This window comes from Apteryx mantelli, chromosome 3 (assembly GCF_036417845.1).
Source record: "Apteryx mantelli isolate bAptMan1 chromosome 3, bAptMan1.hap1, whole genome shotgun sequence".
Taxonomy (NCBI): domain Eukaryota; kingdom Metazoa; phylum Chordata; class Aves; order Apterygiformes; family Apterygidae; genus Apteryx; species Apteryx mantelli.
In genome coordinates this window covers 41,854,524-41,875,780 of record NC_089980.1, presented here as the reverse complement: position 1 = coordinate 41,875,780, position 21,257 = coordinate 41,854,524, and the positions used below count along the sequence as shown (strand labels likewise).

Here is a 21,257-nt window from a genome sequence, read left to right as displayed (position 1 = left end):
TGTCTTATTGAAAGCCAGGTGGGCTGGGCACACATCTGGCTCCCAGGGTGATATGGCAATGCTCACTTCTTCCTGCATGCCACTACAGGAATACCCAGAACCCTGTATGTTGCCACAACCCGACTGCTGGTCTCAGGACCTAATCCTGCTATGGCAGTGACTCTCAAACTATTTCTGAGACCCATGCAGCTATAAGGTCACAGCTCTGAGCTAAAGTGTGATCCTGGCCATGCTCATACTAAATGCAAGATTCCAGACATTTTAACAACACCCTGGCCTTCTCACTGTGACCTAGACACATCTGAGGGGGGACCAAAAAGAATGAAGAGGAAAACTATACAAGCCCAAATGGGCACACTGAAAGTAGTGAGATAGGAAAACAGCCTTACTAAGACTTTGCCCATTATCACCTTCAATAGCTGATCAATGTCGAGTGACCTTGAATAGATAGCTACAGAATAGTAATGAATAGGGGAGTATAGTTAGTGATCATCGCTACAAGGTGATATGGATTTTGAAAGGAAGTGATAGGACTTTGTGTGAGGTAGGCATCACTAGAAAAAACTTATGTTACAATTCCACACATTACAGCAACATAAACCTTAGTGTTATATGTACTAATCAGGCCAAGGAACAACTCTCCTTGCATGGTTCTCTGTGCTATTCCTTGTATTCTTCAACTTTTTCAAGAAAGCCCAGATATATAATGAAGACACAGCTTTGATTCCATTCACCTGTAACTTCTAGTTCAGGCACCTCTCAGTGATGAGCTAAATCTTTGTCTACAGTAGGGCTAGCAAGAGGAGCAAGATTTATATTCTGACGAACTAATGCTGCCCAGGAAAGGGAGATCTTTTCGTTTGGAGATCCAATGGAAAAATCCAAAAAGCTTTGCACTTTCTAGATAAAACGTGTCCTTTAAAGATGTTAATATGAAAGTTCAAATCACTCTTTTGAAAGAAAACAGTATTATTGTTATTATTTTTTACTCTGAAGCCAAAATATCAACTAGCTTTTGCAGGAAGTTTTGTGTCACTGTGCTACTCCCAGGAGTATTCCACCTCTGCCCTCCAGAGTGCTGTTTCTTTCACTATAACCAACATATTCATAAACCCCAATGAAACCAGTTATAAACACCTGTGATGCCACATAATGGAATATGCAGAAAATTCTAGGAGAAAACCCAAAAGGAAGCTGCTTAAGAACAACTAAATAAAAGGATTTACTCTGAAAAATACTCCAGCTCTAGCATAATTAGCTAATTAAACCACAGCCAATATAATTATCTACTCTGAGAGAGCCTGGATGGGGAAAACAAAGTGAAAAGGTGAAACAAACAACAATATTATGTTTCAGCAAAAACAAAAATAAGAGCTAAACCCTCAGACACTTCCATTAGTCAGAGCTTGTATAGCACAAGTTCTAGCCACCACTTAATCCCACCAACCTGGTGTGGTACAAAGATGTGGTACTGAGCACCTGAAACGGGACTGTTACATTCCCTCAGGCTTTTGGTAGCACTCTTCACAGGCATGAATCCTGCTGCCAGTGTTTATACCACCTTTCCTTCCCCTTGCAAACACTCTTTCACTTTCAAAGGAGTGGAGTGTCCCCCGAGAAATAAAATGGAATTTAAACTACTAGACATATATATAGCCTTGTGTCCTCGATGTGCCTCATCTCCCTAAGCAAATCGCACAGTTGTCAAGTTTCTATCTCAGGTACTTCTACACTATTCAAGCAGAGAGATCACAGCATTGCTAGTGCCACTGAGGATGCAAGGAGGTTGTTGCCCTGCTCTGCCACTGCCCTCCACTTGGCCAGCAGCCTGGGTGACAGCAGCCACCCAAGGTGGCATAAGGTCCTGGGCAGGAGATGCTCAGGGTCCATTGACAGTGGCCATTCCTCCTTCCACCTGCTCACAGAGCAGGGGCACTGTCAACATGGTGCCCAAAACAACAACCAGAGGAGGCTGCAAGGAACAAGGGATGGAGGAGAGAAGCAGGGGCACCCTTGGCTCCCTTCCCTGCTGCAGCACTGCTGAACACCAGGCTCCCTTCTAGGTATGAAAGAGAAGGGACATGGGGAGGCAGACTGGTTTCAATCCAGCTACCTTCATTCCTCCTCCCCTCTCCCATGCCCTGTCAAGCCATGACCCTCTGTGCACAGGGGAGGGAAGAGGAGGCACTGAGCTCATGACCCATCCTGGCCCCAGAGTACCCAAGCTGCACTTCTACCTGTACATACTCAGATTAGCAAGATTCAAGCTCATTGGCATGCTGCTGTCCCAACTCTGTTTGCAGTGCAATGTCCTGGGAGGTTCAGAGCACTGTGATCACTGCAATGTATCTTTCTTATTCTGCAACAGGCTTCAGGAGAAGAGAAGCAGGCTTCCCCCTCCCACCCAGCACAAGCAGAAGGACTGATTCATCAAGCCTGACTCTTTGAGGCAAACTGCCAGACAACAGAGCTGCTGGTGGGGTGCCTCTGGGCTGTCATCTGCCCATATGTCTATCGGGCAGCTACTGCCTGTGCAATCCCCACTCTAAGAAGAATTCAGAGCACGGTTTGGAATATCTACATTTGAATCAATTCCACAATCCAAGCTGATTAAACAAATAAATAGATAATAATAAGAAGAAAGGTTTGGGGTTGAGCAAACAGCTCTTTTATTTGTTTTCTTGTCAAAATGAAATAAATTGTGAGGTAATAAATACATTACAAAATTTAAATCTAGGCAAATTCAAAATAACACACAGGGAAAAGGAGGTGGGAGGACAGATGGGCAAATTCAGCACAAATTCACACCTAGTGCTGGCTGACTCAAACTGCTCATCTCTGCAAATAAACTAATCTGTAAACCAGGAACAGCTGAGCAGAGGAGGGATTATGGTACAGCCGTACTGAGTTGCATATAGGAACGTTCAGGCTACCCTAACTCACAGCTGTAACTCCTAATGGATAAAAGCTCTTTCCTGTCTGAGGATCCCAGGGTAGGTATTTCTCTCTCTTTCCTAGTACCCCATGTAGCCTACTTTGTTGTCATAGCACACAGCTGATTTTGCTTCCACTCTGCAAAGCACTCAGCCAAAGGCTGAAGCCAATTCCCATTTCCTTTCTGGGCAACATCACTTTGTGGGATTCTTGTCAAGTGCTCTGGGACCCAGTATAATCACACTGTGACTCTAATGACATCAGTAGGGCTCTTACAACAGGCCAGAATTTGCTTGCTGTCTAGACTTCTTTTTCTCCATCTGCAAAAATTGGAACATTTCATTTTAAACATAGACATTTCTCAATTGCATTATATTCTCAAGGTTTCTTTAGATCCCAATACTAGCCTGTTATCCACAAATAGGATTGGAGGTCCTTTGTGCTTGGCCCTATTACAGATTATTCTTCCCTGTACTACTCTTTTTATTAGACTGTAAGACATGATATATTTGGGGGGAAAGGGTAACATGACAATGGAATAACTTACATTATGTTTTCAAAGATACCCATTACCTCACATTTTCTTTCTTCACCATTTAAGCTTTGAGCTACATTTTGACTGTGCCCTTTTAAGAACAAAAAAGAATAAATGACTTCCTTGTAGTACAAGCCTTCATTGAAGACCTACAACTACTCAGAACATTACATGGAATATGAACCTGATTTCTAGACTGTCTCAAGTTTTAAGCTTCTCAACTTGTATGAAATCCTCCTCCCTCAGTCTTCCCCAGTCAGAGCATTAGCAGAAAGGCTACTCACCAGCACCATCTTAATTAAGCCCCAGAATAGGTTTAAATGAGAAACAAATGTTGCATTTACCTTGTACTCATCACCTGAAAAAAATTTTCCTCGCTCTGAGTGCATATATTTTGTTCAGAAAGTCTGCCTATTATAGGCAAGTGCAAAAATAACTAGGCTTATAAAAAACTAAAGCTAATGAGGACTTATTATACCATTTAATTGGTCTAGTGTATTCTCTTTCTTTATTTTTCCAGTACTGTGTCTATTCCACTTGCAAACTTTTCAAATGATGAATTTTAAATCATTTCACCAAGGAAACAAACTGTATTATTGCTATCATATGTTAAGGTTAACTAGCAGAATCACTGTACAGAAAGGCATTGTCTTTCTGTAAATAATCTGAACATACAAGCTGAAAGTCTGGTATGCAAGAGATAGGGTATACTGGGAAATTCAGAACTAGGAATTATACAGGTGAGTCTGCAGCTGGGGCAGTAAATTAAGGCACTTGGCTTTGGTTGTGTTTGTAACTTTGGGCTATTCCATCCCCCCCCCCCCCCCCCGGCTCTTGTTCTTTCTTTATCCTGGGCAGCAGTAGACTCAAGAGCAAAGAGAGTTTCCTCTGTCTACCCTCTAGGTTGGTCAGAAGCAAACTGCTTCCATTTGGACTGCTGCATTAGGCAGATGCTCAACATTATAAGCTAATAAGCTCTGAAGATATCTGATCAGGTAGGTATAGGCTGAGGATGCTTGATGACATGCCCCTCAGCACTGCAGGCTACAAGCTCACTGAGGAAAGGCATGTTTCTTATTTAGGTTTGTCTGGGGTCTATTGCCATAAGCATTTGATAGGGTCCTGTAGTTAACTAATAATATAATTATACCCAAGACAGGGGGGATAGCCCTTTGGCTAAGAGGCAGCCTTCTGCTGGCTGGCAGCTACTGTTTAGTGTTTTGATTTGTGTGGGGAATGTTATGTCTACTCACAGCATTTTCTCTCACTTTCACTTTTTCACGAAATCTGTATATTGTTTCTTGTGTTCCTTCCTTCAAAGCAAAGTTCACCTGCACTGCAAGTGGCATTTGCTATCAATTATTGGTGGTGAAACAAAGCAAACAGCAAGATATTGCTCCTCTTTTTCTCCTTTTCAAAGACAGACTAAACTCAAAATGCTGCTTTTTGTTTGCTTGGAAGCCTATCCTCACCTGGAGGGTCAGTGTTCCGCTCTTGGAGAGAGGATGGCATTGCAGGGCAGTAAGTGTAACTGCTCAGCTCTGCACAATCCCATTTCCAAGCTGTTCCTTGGGGGCAGAGGGCAGGGGCCAAAATCTTGTCTGCCACAGCACTCTTGCCAGTGGACAAATCTGAAAGCATTTGGTGACAGACAGTCAACAAGTCTCTCAGAAACAAGTATTTCTGAACATCATTCAAGAATATAATACTTGGGCTACTTTTTCATTGTCACAGTGGCAGTGAAGATGCTTCTGATCCTACTTGTTTTCACTCTTTCCTGTGTTTCCTGTCCTTGCAAATTTTCTCTTTTGTACAGAGCAGCTCTACACACTTCAGGCTCTCCTGGAGCTTTACTTTCATTATCCTTTTCTGAGCTTCATGGAAAGCTGAGAAATCTCTGTCATCATCAGACTCCATTGTTTTCTTTGCATCTTTTCGTGTTCTGAGGTAGAAGATGTGAGGAATAAAGGAAATGCCTGTGATAGTCTTATGAATGCTAAATATCTTTGTCTCTCTCATGGGTTTGATAAATAAAGCATTCCTACCCAAAAAGTTATGCATAAGATCTTGCATGATCCCACAAATAATACCATCAGTCAGAATTCAACTGATAAGTGCCTGAGACACAATAAAAGGAATCTGCTGCAGGAAGAGCAGCTGAAGCCTTTTCTGAAGGAGTACATCCCCCAGACTGGTCATTTTAGCTGCCCTCCTCCAAGTCCTTAGGATCTTGGAAATCTAAAAGAAAGACAGCTTTGAAAGGAGTAAAAAGGCTTCCTGTGATTTAAGAGGGGAGCCATGCAGGGTACTGGGTCAGACAGTCCAGGATGCAGGAGGTGCCAAGGCACCCTGCCTCACCTAGCCCGCTGCCTGGAGCCTGTATGTGAGTGAGTGGGAAAAGAGTTAAGCAAAACAATCTCAACCTGGAAAGGCAAATTTTAGAAATACTATATGCTTTCAAGCTTTTCTTTTTTTTATCTTTAACTCTCTTGTAAAACACCTGTGGATAAAAATAAATCATCCTCTCCTTTGAGCAGGTAGTGTTCTGCTACTGCTTTTACTACTGGGTCACCAGTCTTGAAGGAGGTTTCTTAATCTGACCGGCTAGAGATTACCTGGGTTTCTGGTGACCCAGTTAAAATGTAGGGTGAAGTGAGGAGAGGCAGGAAGTTCACAGATGTAGATCTAGAAAGGCTAGGGAGTAGTTGCCACACTGTCATCATTGATCCTTTTTCCATGATGCATAAACTGACCTAGGCATCTGTAGCTATGATCCAAGTCCAGGAAGGAATTAGAGTGGTCAATCTCTGGCATCACCTGAAGAAACAAAACTCGGACATCAAGTGGAGCATCTTGCATGCTTTAATGCAACTTACATACAGAGAGCATGGAGAAAATCAAGTCTCATGGTTTGCACTGTTGGTCCCTTTGAGAAGAGACCACACTTTGTTGTATGGGTACATGCTGCCTCTTAGAATGAAACCCCTAACCAAGACTGGCACTATTGGAGGTGTCTTCCCCGCTTCAAGTGGACTTGTAACACATAGTTAACAATAGTAACAGCATTGAGAATGCTGTATTTTCCCCCAATAATGACATTAAGAGGGAAAATTATCACCTTTGAAATGTGATGAAGGGCTTTATTAGAAATGCTCTAAAAGCTACTACAGGACTACTCCCAGCTGTGATTCTGTAGGCAGTGTTGTTTCTTCCACTGGTTTACTAAATTAAGTAGAGCAAACTATTTACCCTCCTTCCTCCATCTGCGTCTCTAGAGAATAATGATAAGCCCTAAAACACAAAGTTTTCAGGCTGAAAGAAAGCCCACAAGAGCCAATAGTGGTTACTCTCTTCATTTCTGAGGGCTTTAAGTCAAGCCTTCAGCAAGCATTTAATTAGTTAACATTTGTAACTATCAATGCTAACTATTATTACTTACTGACTCTGAATGACATGAGAGGTTGTTACTATTAACCAGTCAGCATTTGGCAACAATTTTTACACAGAGCAGCACATGAACTGCTATAAATTCAGCCCAGACTTAAAATAGGAAAGATAGTGGCAATGGTGCAGCTGTCTGCTGGCTTGTTAATATTCATGAATGGTATGAACCTGAATATGTTAAAATTTTTCATTTAGATATCAAAATGTTGTCTCACCTGGAGATTAATCAAAATCTTATTACAGTAGTTCATTTTGGCATCAAATGTTTAACTCTCTATTGCAATGACGGGCGGGGACAGCTCCTGGCATTTGGGTTCAGAGTAGCTAACAGAGGGGATGTGACAGATGTTATGGGCAAGCACTAGCTCATCCTGAATTCCCCTCAGGTAAAAATGCTGAGCCTTTGATGAGCTAAATAAATAATTAGCAGCAGACATAAAACAGGAGTATGGCAGTCTCATACTGGAAACTGATTCTGATTCCATTTCTACCTGTATAACACCCCAGACTGTGGTGGGCTTATTTCTGAGAAACATGACAGGCGCTGAGATGAGAATCAGGCTCTTTGCCTTTATATTCAGCTCCTGAGGCAGTGCTCAGGGGTACAGCTGTAACATACAGACTCTCCCTATACCTCACTAAATGTTATTAGACAGTTGTTTAACTTTAAAGGAAATGGGAATGCTGCCAAGACAGAGGAAGGTGTTGTCCTGCCAGTCTTTGTGGCTTGGAGTTTTTCTTCCTCTTCTCTGCTCATTTCTGAAGGGCACCACCACAGCAGCAGGGTAGCTGTTGTCTGGGAAGCAGCAGTGTAAGCTGCTGCTCACATATGCTCATGTGCTTCTCATGTAAAGGTAAATGTCTTCTGTACAGTTAGATGGCCATTTAGTATTTTGTCTTTCTGTGGTGGTTATCAAGCAAGAAAATAGTGGTCTAGGCAGTGTTTGCATGGTTGGTGTTTGCTCATGATGGACCGGACTGCCTGTGACCAATGGATTTCGTATCAGCTGCTGTATGAGCAAAACATGATGCTGACAGTTTGTCACAACAATCCGGGACCACTTTAGTGACAAACTGAAACTATAAGGCTTTTCTTTAAATCTTGCTTAATTTCATATATCCACTCCATTATCTGGCAATACATGTAATTTTTGCCATTTTTGCTGTATTTTCTTTTCTATTCTTCCTCAAAGGCTTCCTATACAAGGAGAAGAAGAAAAAAAAAAAGCAAAACAAAGCAAATAATAAAAACCCTGCCCCTGTACTTCTGGCAAGAGGAAAAGAAAAGACTTTTATGAAAATTATTTCAGCTGAAGCAACCCCCCTCCCCAACCCAGATTGTAAGCTTTTGTGAAGCAGCTTCTTTATTATGTCTAAGGCCCTTCAGCAAGCCTGCACATGCTAAGAATCCTCTAGAAGGAAAAGCACTCCATTGCTACAAACCACTCTCAGGTAATTTCAAGTACCAAATGTCCATCTCAGACTTTCTCCTGTCCTGCTTATAGGAGTTTTGCGTCTCTTCAGGAATGTGACTTTGCATTTTTATTTTTATACAGTTGCTATCTCCACCTGTCAAACATAAATGATTAATTCATGATGATTAAAGTCTTCGTATGAAAGTCTTTCCTACCAATGGTTGTTTTATCCAGTGTTTAAATATAAAAATGCTTTCACCAAATCAAGGCTTGTATACTGCATACAATGCAGTTGCAAAGGCTCAGCTTCATCTGTTGAAGCTGAGGAGTGGTTTTCACACCAGCCATGAGCCACAGAGGACAGTTTAATACCTAACAAAGTTTGAGACAGGGATGGAACTGAAAAAAAAAAAAAAAGCAGAAGAGTGGAAGGCATTCACCAACAAGTCTTCATCTATATGAATCTGCTCTCCAAATCATAAGTATAGATGTTCAGGCCTTTCAGAAGAAATGAATCCTCTGTCTTTTCTAAAGCTATCTACCTCTTACTAGAGAAAGTAAGAGAAAATTACGTAATCATGTTTTACTACAGCATCAGGCTGTTGAGATTATTTTCCCTGAATGGACAGGACAGGGCTTCCTCTGTTTTCAGTCTTTAGCTGGCAGACCTCCACACAATAAGCTTTTGTTGCAAGAAGCATTAACAATCTAGACAGTGGCATCCCTCTCTGAGGCATGGGCCCAGCCTGGTGTTCAGTGCGGTGCTGTTGTTGGGGGGGAACATCTTCACACATCTTAGATATTTCTAAGGTTTCAGCATCTTTTTCACAAAGTATTTCTTATTGGCATGCAACTGAACAGAAGAATGGGTAGGTATGTTTATCCCATGGTGCTGTGGAAGTTCAAACTCAGTTAATTACATCCTACCTTGTTAAAAGTATCTGTAAGTGTGAATGTTATACTTTGTTCAAAAAATGCTGTTGCACTGTCATCTGACTGCCAAACTGCAGCTAATACTTAACTAAGAGGTGACTGGACAGCAGTGGTTGGTGGAGTGATCTCTGTTCAGCCAGTCTGTAAAGCACTGGCAGTGAAAGGAGCTGTGTAAATCATTACTATATTGTTTAAGTAATCAAATCCATGGGACTATTGTTTAAATAGGCTGGAGATGTGGAGCCATTTATTCATATTTTAGTGCCTAAACTGACTGCTACATAAAATATATATTGAAAAAATAAGCTATCAAAAATATATAAAATACATTTTTTCCAGTGTTGAATTTATAAGCTAGGGAGAATGTAATGCTACAGTAATTCTTAATTTGTAGAGTTGTGTTTTATCACCCCTACTATGAAATACTGCAAAATAAAACAGGCCTAAATCTGTCATAAATCTAATGGCTGCATCACACTTCAGATGCACATTTTTAAGTGGCTCCACCATTGCTTTAATTCAAAATACAGCCAGCAAGCTCAGTGTGACCAGGAAAGCTCTACAGACTACTTTCGTTTTTATTCATCTTTTGAAATTATGGTGAATTTCTATATAACACTAACGCCCGATGGCCATAACTGAGATTTGGTCCCACGTCACGCAGGGCGCTCTCCCATAAGAAAGTCTCTGTCCGCAAATGGTTTACTTGAATTCAAGTGTTATGTAATGCTCCATCTTAATCATTCATGACTACCCCTGTTCCTGCAGACCACATCATGACTTCAAAGGAACAGGCTCCCTATCCATCTATGTGGGCTCCCGTTTCCATAGTATTTTCTCACGGGTTTATTCCTGTGAGGCAAGGCAGCGCTGTCACCTCCATGTTACACAGGGGAAACTGAGGCCCAAAGAGACTAAAACCCGTCCTTTTGTGTCTCCTCCTGTGCCTTCTCCCATGCCCCCGGCCCCGCAGCTCCCCCCTTCCCTAAACGCGCCCGCCCAGCGGCTGGTGGCGGCGTTGGGGCACAGGGGCTGCCGCCACCCATTGTGGAGCCGGCTGGAACTGGCTGGGACTGGCTGGAACCGGCTGTGACCGGCCGGGGCAGCTCCCAGCCTCCTGCCACGCAGCGCGCCCAGCACCCCCAGCTGCCCAGACCTGTGTGCGAGCACAGTGGCTCACATGAATCGGTTTTGAGAGGCGCTTACGCATGTATGTGCGCCCTAGGGAGCCTTGCAGAGGTGAGGAAAAAACCTCCTGCGGCCTATATGTGTCCCGTGGGCCACCAACAGGGCGGCTTTTCTCTCGTAGCCTTCGTCAGTGAAGGAACCGTGCGTATGGACTGAAGGCACAGATAGTGACCCGCTGTCGGCTTTGCTCTCTGTGGCAACTGCTGGCCTCTTGATGTAACCGACAGTTGCCATCTGCTCTGTCCAGGGCAGCATGGGTGTGAAGGGCACCAACATGAATAGGAGAGATTATCAGTGTAGGGAGTGTCAAGGAGGAAGAAAGGTCAAAGGAATAAGCAACACAAATCAGAAAAGGGAAGAAATACAAACAAGAAGTAAAAAAAACCAAACAAAACAGTCCTGTCCCCCCCCCCAAAAAAAAAAAAAAAAGAAAGAAAGAAAAACAGCTTGAAGAAGTCTGCCTAGGGAGAGGAGTTCTGAGTCCGGTTCTAGGTGAAACAGAGTAATTCTCTTGACAGCAGGATTACTAAAAGCAGTACAAGGACAAGTCAGAGAGAGAAAGAGCTCACTGGGACCATGCATAGATCAGTATAGCAATGGTGTCACCTGCCAGTGCACCTGACAGCAAGAGCTCCAGCGCAGGGTCCCTGCTGCAGCATAATTTTTATACAAGTGCAGGTCCAGACACAAAAGGCAAGTTTTGTGTTGTACCCAAAAGAGGAACCATTCCTTCTGCCAGTGATGTGGAAAGCACAAGATATGGCACCTCGCCTCTGAGCAGCCTCACATGTTAGTTCTTCCGCGCCAAAATTAAGTGCCATAGCTGTCACTGCAAGCTGACATTGACCGAGCTGTCTTTTCAAGGCATTTCCACAAGCTATCACTCCCTTCCCTCCAACTTCTCACTCTGGGAAGCCATGTAGAGCAAAGTGCTGATCCAGACCTGCCTTCATTAGATCAGTATCAGAAACATGCATCCTGCATCCACTAAAACTGATAAAATCCTGCTGTTAGCTTCAGCAATGGCCCTGAGACAGAAAAGACAAGGGAAGGTCAGCTGGTGGAAGCAAAGAAACAGTGCTCCTTCCATTAATACGAGTAACGATAGCATTAGTGTATCAAGAGCCAAAAGCCAGATTGTGATATCATTTCTGCTCAGTGAAATCAGGCGAGTTGATAGGAAACATTTGTCGCTATTTCCCAGACTTTTGAATTTTTCTGGGGCCTTTGCACCCCATTGTGATCTCTTTCACACCATCTACAGCTCATGCAAGAGGAATCCCACAGCTGGGATGGAAGCAGAAATGGGACCGGTGTCCTACGTAATGATCAGGAGACACATTATTACCAAAAGGATGTGTGTGGGGGGAGGACTGCTGTTTTCACACTTTCACTATGAGCACAATGTTTATGAAAAAAATTGAAGAGAGAACACAGCAAACTTTTGTCTTTTCTGCATACAGCATTTCTTATCAGCAAGGCAGGATTCCTTCTAACTAAGCACAGCCAGTGTGCCTGAGTCCTGACATATCCATGTATCTTAGCTTATACTAAGTGCCCATCATTTTAGTAGCTAAGCAGTATCCCAGCCCATTTAGCACATACACAGCATTTTATAGAGCAAAGCACTGTAGAAATTGTGTTCCCTTAGGTTTTTCTACATGCTCATTGCAGTGACATGCATCTGACCAATTAAAGCAAAACAGCTTTAGTTAATTAACTCTAAGGGACTGAGTAGTTCCCTGGCTGAAAGTCATAAGAGCTGGCTTTGATGCATGTGAGTGCCAATGATTAACTTTCAGACATTGGACAATTCACTTATTTCATCTTCCTATGCTTCACTTTTCCCTGGCGCAAAATGTAGGGAAATAAAATTTGTTTTCTTTTGTGAAGTGCTTTTGAGAGCTGTGAATGAAAAGAGCTACACATAGTCAATGAATCCTCACAAAGTGCCTATGGGAAATTTATGTAAACAGCACTGTTCTCACTGTACTTCTGGAAAAATGAGACACAGCCAAGTAAAGTAATATGGCCAAAACCTCACTGAGAGGAAATAGAGGGTACAGGATAAGAATTTAGGGTTGCTTGAGACATCATTGACTGGCACTTGTTCCTCCAGACAAGGCTGGCAAAACAGCATCTTCCTCTCTCTCATTTCTTCTAACAGCATCTAGTTTTCACCTCTCCAGCTGCTAGATTATATGTCATCTCTTTTGTGTTGCTTGTCTTATTTACCCTGGCCATCCTACCCTCAGTAAACAAACATATCGGATTGCTTCCAACACCTGACAGCCTCCACAAGTTTCTGTTTCCAGGGATATTCTTGTCCACTGGGCCAAATTCACTATATGGTGTCATATGACTATGCATACCCTTCAAAGTATTTTTCTTCAGACTTCTACTGGGCTCAAGATCTTAAATACTGTTGAGTTTTTGCCAAGAGCTTTGCCTCAGCAAAAATTGGCACTAGCATATTTTCATTCATCCTGTTCCTAATGTTCTACCATTATTTGGTTTTATCTTATTCTTTCATTCTACTTGACTCCACATAATTGCAAGTCCCAAGGCTAACACACCACTTCTACAGTACATTACCCAGAGCAAGGCAAATAATTTCCACCTGCTAATTGATTTGATTATTTTAACATATTTTTATAATTGAGCAATGGAAATGAACAGAACTGAGTTTCCTCAGATTTATTCAGTATTTGAATAAATATTCTTTAAAAACAAATCTTTGTACTTGCTTGTCAATAGTCCTACTTTTGGCAAAGAGTGTCAAAGTCTGGAGTAGCTAAATAAGTCACTTTATTACTTCTGCTCTTCAACTGACTGAGTTACAAGTATTTCTGGCACAAAATTTTGGCCATGTCAACTTAACATTCAGTTCTGAAAACAACTTTAAAATTAGATTTCACTGCATGAGAAGGGTGAGCGAAAAATGTCAAATGAGCATTCACCATGTCTTGTTTTGACTTTTCCAGGGTAGAGAAAGCTACAATAAGGTAATGAAGAAAATAGGAATGTTTGTTTGGGCGAGGGAGGGTGACTACTGTGATTTGCAATTGCCTCAGCTCTCATTGCAGGCAGTAGGGGAAGGGTGCAGCAGTTTGCAGGCCAACAGTTAATAACCACAAGCCTATCATGGAAAGCCATGTCTTTGATTGTATTTTGGCCAGGATTTCATGCTCAAAGTAAAATTAAAATGCAATCCCAGGATTTCTCCATCAGATTCATTTTTTCTTCACTGGGTTCAAGATGCTTGCAACGAGTTTGTGTGTTTGGTTCTGTTCTGACCTAAGATTCTGACTTCTGCTGGTAGCTCACATATATCCAAAGACAGACTTTAGTTCAATACGTCTAATATTGCTATCTCTGCAATAAGAAGGCAGGAAGGGCTGGTTTCTAGAGATTCATCATTAGCGTAGTACATCAATCATTTTTCCAAGACAGAAGGAAAAAGCAATAACACTATATTTTCCTGTTCTGTTAAGCAGTTTCCTACCCATTTTTAATCCCTAAAATATATTACTTCTTTCTTTTTGATGACTTAAGTTCATTGCAGAATGATTCTTGTTTTACATCAACAAAAGTCAAAAGAGTTGTAGAACTGGAGGAGCATAATGAACATTCAGAGCTTGCTTTTGAAAATATCTGTCTCTTCTTGTATTTAACATGGTATAAAACATTAAATGCTCCAACGCTGTCAGCAATTACAGTTGTGTAAAACTGATGTTAGTGAAGTAAGAAACAAACTCTTTCATATAAGTGAAAGATCTCTTGCTAACAACCCTGAATGTTGAACCACAGAATAATTAGAGCCTGTGTTATGGGTAGACAGCACAAACTTACTCCCACATTTCTTCCTCTCTCAGTAGTATGTTTCAATCCAACCTACAGGAGAAGGAGATGGAAACTTCTAGACTGTCAAGTTTTGCTTACTTTGTTAAGCTTAGTAAAGATGGTATCAACTACGGTAGTAATTTTTTTCTAAATGGGAAAAGTTAACAAAAACAGTTGATGTTAGAAGATGCATGCTACACAGATTTATAATACATGACTTGAAATGGACAGAAAAGCAATGGACAGACCAACATCAACTGACAGACTGACAGATGTAACACAAATTTATCAGACAACAGTAGTTTTTTGGCAATGACCCTTCAGTTCAAATTCAAATCAAGGACAAAAAGTAAAAGACTTCATATCCTACTTTACTCTCTCTGCCATCATCAGAGGACAAACCAGCCATTGCAATTACCTGTAGATCAGGACTTCATCATCCGAGCAATTATATTGCAGCTGATACATTTTTACCCGAGGAGCTGACTTGCTCACCGTCCACTTGACCAAAGCTGAGGTAGTCGTCACATCTGACACCAAGACAGCCCGTTCTGGTGGACCTTTTGTTTCCCCTCGATTAGACTTGCTGGAGCTGGTGATGTCTGAGAGCCTGGATTTTGGTGGGGCTGCTCGGCCTGTGCCGTTGCTGAGGTGAGGGAGCTGAACAATTGAGAGCTCAATTGTTGCGGTCGACTCTCCAGCAGCATTGGCTGCTATGCATGTGAAAGTCCCGTAATCCTTGGACGTGGTGATGAGGATATCTAGGGTGCCATTGTCGTAGACAGCCGTCCTTGAAGAATTCCCAATGAGACGGTCATCGGGGGCCACCCAGTGAATGACTGGGGTGGGATCCCCAATGGCTTTGCATTTCAGTGTGGCAGTTTGCCCTTCTAAAACCAGCAACTTGTGTGTATGTTGGGTAATAAGAGGCGGCTCACAAACAAATTCTTCTTCCCGTACATACCAGAAGTACCTCCCCTTTAGACCTGGAGGGGAAGCACAAGTTTCCATATCATCATCTCTGTCAAGTCGCCTTAACCACAGTAGCTCACAGTTGCAGTGCAGTGGATTGCCCCCAAAGCTGAGAGACAAAGGTGGTGAAAACGGGGTAGCAGCTAATGGAATTACTTGAGACCTGGCAAATATAGGATCGGGGGGGAGCTTCTGAAGTCTGTTGGATGTTAGATCCAGTCGGGCCAATTTCTGAAGATCTGCAAACGTCCCCTCTGTAATATAATCTATCAGGTTATGATCCAAACTGAGCTGGTGCAAGTTTATCATCTTCCTTATAGATTCCCAGGGAATACTTCGGAGGTTATTGTAGGAAAGATCCAAGTCTTCCAGTGTCAGCAAGAAATCCTCAAAGGCTTCATCAGAGATGCTGCTTAGCTGGTTGTTGTTTAAAATCAAGTGCTGAAGGTTAATTAAGCCTCTCAAAATATCCTCTCCAATGTCAGGCAGCCTGTTGCTGTCCAAGTGTAAAGACCGAAGGCTCTCCAAGTCAGTGAAGGAGTAGGGCTGTATGTAACTGATGGTGTTTCTGGACAAAGTGAGGTCAACAAGTCCAGACATATTGGCAAAATCCTGACGGCTGATATTGATGATAAAATTTCCACCAAGGCGGAGTTCAACAGTCCTTCGGTCTATGTCTAGTGGTACAAATAGGAGACCCTTAGAGGGACACAAAGTCCCCAGTGACTCAGACAGGTTCTGACAGACACAATATTTAGGACAAGCGTTGACCGTAATAGCCATTCCAAACACCAGGATGCTGCAGAGCAATTTTTCCATGGTAAATCACGCAACAGTACCTGCAGGAAAGGAAAAGAGTTACAAGGAATATTAGCAGTTATGATATAGCTACCATTCCTGCTTGATTTAGATAACATCTACCTCCAGAGAGACTTCCCAGTGCATCCTCTGAGGAGTCATATCTAAAGTGTACATCATTCTGGGATGGGAAGATTAAATGTTATAGAAACATTTTCCCACATAATACATTTCTGTCTTTAAAAAAAAAATGTGATTTTGGTTCCAAATCTGAATGAGAGAGGAATTCTTTGCACTTATGCCTGGTAATAGGTTCTTGTAACTACCTATTCTCTAGTTACCATTTTATAATTTTACATTGGGTATCTGGAAGAGGACAAATCCTGCCATCAGAGTGCATGGCTTACTTAAAACCCTGCAAGATTTCATTTGGAATAGTGCCTGCTTCTTTGAGGGTAAAAGCTGTCTTATAGTAATTACATATTGCTGCATAATAATGTGGAATTAATCTTAGGGTTGAAAGAGCTGATTTTATGGATAAAAATAACTGCATATTTACCCTTCAGTAATGTGCTTGGTAACGACTGTGTAATTATGACCAGTCCTGGGGCAAGTCAGTTCACTTGCCTGCCCATAATAAAATTTATGAGAGATAGCGTAGGAAGCAGAAGTCACTTGCACAGTCATCACCTGGATTCATGCTGCGCTCAGCCACCCTATTGGAAAGATGACATTGTTGAGCTCCAAACAGAAGAGATGTAGGGGAAACCTGTGCTGCTTTGGCTTCTGGCAAGCCTTCCAACACCCTCTTTCTCTCATGCTGCAGTCCTTCCTGTTGTAGTGACAGCTGAGCTCTCTTCTGCATCCGCTGGCCTCCATCAGATCCTGCCCATTTCCCTTTGCCCCATTATCCCGTGTTTTTCTCAGCTCTCACATGCTTTTCCAACTTGAGCTGTAAGCGGTGTGTCTTTGGAGAATAAACAAAGTATATTTACAGGCTGATTCAGAGGGCCAGCTGTGCCTGAAAGAAACTGCAGCCCTGCTTCAGGGGTGGGACCATCCTCTTGCATAGTTTTGTTGGCCTTCCTCCTAGCCACACAGGACACAGGTAAACCTGCTTTCTTCCCATCTCTCCCTTGCCTAGGCCCTTCTATCAGGGAGGGCTGAGGAATGGCAGATCATTCATTTCTACCCCTCATTCTCTCTCTGAGGCAAGGGACAGGTAGACAAGGAGCTACAGTTTTGGGAGGTATCTCCCAGACTTTTTTGCCTAGATGGGGTGGTTTACTCTCTATTCCCCTTACTTGTGGCAGTAGCTACAGACACAGTTCAGGCTATAATTTCTGACACAACCATTTTGATTCTATTTAACCTGCATTACTCCTGCCACATAACTTTGCATCACTGTTCTCAACGCTTGGTATACATCATGTCCCTTCTCAGTCCACAGGTGCTCATACGCTCAGTGATTTTTGGCAGTACTGTTTCAAGAGCAGTTATTGCACAAGAAGAAATGAGACACCCTCGTGCTTCATCTGTTCCCCTTACAGTGGCACTCTTCCAATATGCCAGTGCTGGGTTTCCTGAGGACAAGGCCCAGAGGACGGCTCTTGGTGTGCATGTACAATAGCTCTCCATGCCCCCACAGCCTGCTACCATTTCTGCTGAGTAACAGCTACCCATCCGCTGCTGAGTAACCGCTATCCATCTGCTACAGTAACCACTGTGAAGGAGCTTGTAATGCAGTCCTCATGCTAAGATGTGAGGTTGCAATAAAGTCACACGCACATTGTAGATGGTAGAGAGTCATTTTCATCTAAATTTGTTATGGAGGATGTTACTGCTGTACACACAATAGGATAATACACAATATCTTATAAATAGCTCCAATAATTAGCATTATGAGGCCACTCAAAATTAACAAATGTATGACATGACACATATTTCATGAAGAAGTTACCGTGCAATTATTTACGCTTAAGCACACAGCTAAAATGACAGTTGCTCAGATGCTTTATAATAATTTAAAAAATATACAAAGATTAGTTATTAATCCCCCAGTAACACACACCAAGCACAAAACAAAATCTGTCACCTTAGTAAATGCTTTTTAACTCTTTAAACAGGGCTTGCTCCAGCTCTCTGCAAAGGAATAAAAACTAGGGCCTCTGTGTTTGGGGCCCTGGCCCAAAGGTGGCTGATTCCTCTTGTGCATAAGGTGGTTTTGTATCCTCTCTATAAAATATGTAACACAACTGGAAAGAAGGAGTTATAGAAATGCAAGATGTTGATTGCTGAACTATGTATAGTATGTTTTTTATGGCAATTTTTTTTTGAATGTTGAGATGCTAGTAATTATATAACATTACTATTTTATAGGAGAAGAAAGGATTGAAGCATCTGTGTTTGCTGAACTCTTCAAACAAGATGAAAGTGGGATAGTTTTTAAAAGGATGGCTTGAGAGGAGTGATCTTACCTTAAATAGTAAGAAAAAGGTTACTGGATAAAACGTTTGGAGACTATCAACTGTTATTGATGCAAATCTGTGACATACTTAGCAAAGTGCTATAAATATCCCTTACGTAATTATCAATTGGTAGTTTACTAACAGGCAATTGGCTTTTTGAATCTTAATTATATTTGTGTTCTGCAGCTTTAATTTAGTGTATTACCCTACCAGCTGAAATGATAAACAAAAAGTTAAAAAGGGGGAGAAATAGATACAGTTAATTAGTAATAAGCCCTTTCATAGCTTCTCCCTCATCTACATTCCCACCCTCCGAATATCTATTCAAAAATGTGAATGCACACTTACAAGAGCAGTGTCTCCTTTAAGTGTCCCAATTCTCTAACCACATTTTTTCCAGATGCTGTTAAATATCACAGTGCTTTGGGGACACAGTTGACTCTAAGCATCAGTGAAAAGCATTGTAAAAAAAAATGGGGGGAGGAACAGAAGTTAATTACAGAAAATAGGCACTGCAACACAGAGAGGAGGCTGTGAAGCAGAAGATCTAAATGGCAAAGTAAACCCTGATGGGGAAACCATCTGTGGATGGCTTGAAAGCTCATCATCTGTGTGCGCTTGCCTGCGTATGAAGAAGGCACAGAGAGAGTGCTACGTGCAGGGCAGATCAGTAACATCTTCAGTAGGATGGAAATATCATGGCAGCTGTCATTCTGATTGAATACATGTGGAAGTATTAATGTAAATATTGCTTCTCTACTGTGGAAATTTCCAGCCATTGTGATCTGTTGCCAGCATTGGTATTTCGAGTACTTCTGAGCCTGGTACATAACTTGCTCTCTAACATAGTCCTTATGGGATCAGTTCACTACACAGCAACATTGCAGAGCTGAAACAAACCCAAGAAGCTACAAATAGGACAGTGGAGAGAACAGAGGTGGGCAGGGGGCTTTACGGAGAGAACATTTGGGGCTTTCATAGAGGAGCTGTTTTTCTTTTTTCACCCAAGAGGAAAACAAAATACCTAGGTCACAGATGACTTAAATATTCTGCAGACTGGACACTTATACTAGTATCTGCTAGAAACCCTCCCACAGGCCTGATAATTGCTAGTTTCAGAGGCAATGGGGGTACAATAAGAATTGTTATGTTTTCAGTTCTGGTAACTTTCATATAAGACAGAAAAAGTGCCAAGGTCTGGTTTTGCTGACCAGTTTGCTCACCTTGTTCCCAAATCTCTTGTGACCTGCAGTGCCAAGCATTTTACAGTCTGTTAATGGTAGCCTTGTGAGAAACTCACTATTCTGATTTATATTTAAAAGATATCTATCAGCCAGCTAAAGTAGATTTCTCACAGCAAGTCAGTAAATCTGGCAGAGCTCCTGTCTCAGCCCAAGATGAAAAATAGCCCCTTTAGTCCTCTTATAACATGGATTGGTATGAATTAATATGAGCAAGAGTCATAAACCCTGGTCTTTTGTATTTAAATTTTCCTCATAAAGATACAACTTCTGAGATTTGGCATGTCATTTCAGGAATGTCTCCAAGGCATTTTTTAATTCTATATTCATTGAGCTTTGCAAATAAATTCGGATAACTTTTGCATACTATGGCACCAAGTACAAGGTAACTGTCAGACAAATAAAGTACAGCTGCAGTATACAGACCAACAAAAAAAAAAAAAAATGGATGGATAGGTGGATAGCAGTTCCTGTTGTACTATCTCCTAGTGCTCTGGAACCTAACTTTTAGGGACTCCGCGAATGAGTTTAGGTACTTTTCTTTAGCTTTACTGGTGCTGAGGAAGAGCTGGGGATTTCTTTTTTCCTAGGAGCTACCCTTTTACTTTTGCTTAACCTTTTCTTATCTGTTTACACTGAAACTGTGACTACAAAATCTACTCCATAGCTATAAGGCTTGAAAGACTGCAGCAATGGAAGAAGTTGCATGGATATTCTCTGACACAGTTTAATCTGCAGCACGTAAAAGGGGATGGGGTAATGTCAGGACAAAGATTTCTGCTTAATCCTTGCATTGCCAGAAACTGTGTGTGGAAATTTACTTAAGTCACATGCTCCCTGATCCTTACAGGTAGTTTATGCCTAACTCACAGGGATTACTATGTCAGTAAGGAATGTAAATGTCTCTGTCCATCAGGATCTCAGTCCTCAATGCTGCAGCCATTGAAACATGAGTTCTGTGTTATGCCATTGCTACTTTTGTAAGCATCTGTGAGACTGCTTAGGTGTTTAAAGTATGTACCTAAGTGCTCGCAGTGTTAAGGCTTCAGTGGCTCAAATCACCATCTCCAAAATGAGGATACTTGACACTACTTTTGTTTAGCTTTTCTCTTTTATGTTTGCCTAGGTTCGTGCATTCCTTGGGAATTAGGCTGCTTACCATCATGCATACATATATAAACGGCAACTTAGATTCTTCGGTAGACTTTTTTAGGAACTGGTGCTATTGAAAATAATGAATAACATTAATATGTGAAGCACTTTCTTTCTGAAGTGCTTTCTCTCTCCAGCCATCTTACATTTTATAAATCATGGAAGGGGGACATTTACAAACACACACTTCTCCAGGTATTTCTGCCTGTCTTTACTAAGCTCCACCCATATTAATTTGACTAATATTATTTCCACAGTAACAGAAAGAAAAAAAAGAAGAAAGAAAGACCAACTGAAACTGAATAAAAGAAGTAACAAACAACGTGCTGTGCTG

General features: G+C 41.8%; 1 protein-coding gene across 1 annotated transcript in view; it reads right to left on the bottom strand.

Moving 5' to 3' along the window:
* Positions 1-16,099, bottom strand: part of LRFN2 (leucine rich repeat and fibronectin type III domain containing 2) — a 41,332-nt gene extending 25,233 nt beyond the window's left edge. Inside the window, exon 1 of the mRNA XM_067294707.1 lies at positions 14,711-16,099. Within this exon, the coding sequence (XP_067150808.1) occupies positions 14,711-16,083 (1,373 nt within the window). The 5' untranslated portion in view covers positions 16,084-16,099. The remainder of the gene's footprint in view (positions 1-14,710) is intronic.
* Positions 16,100-21,257: the final 5,158 nt, after the last annotated feature.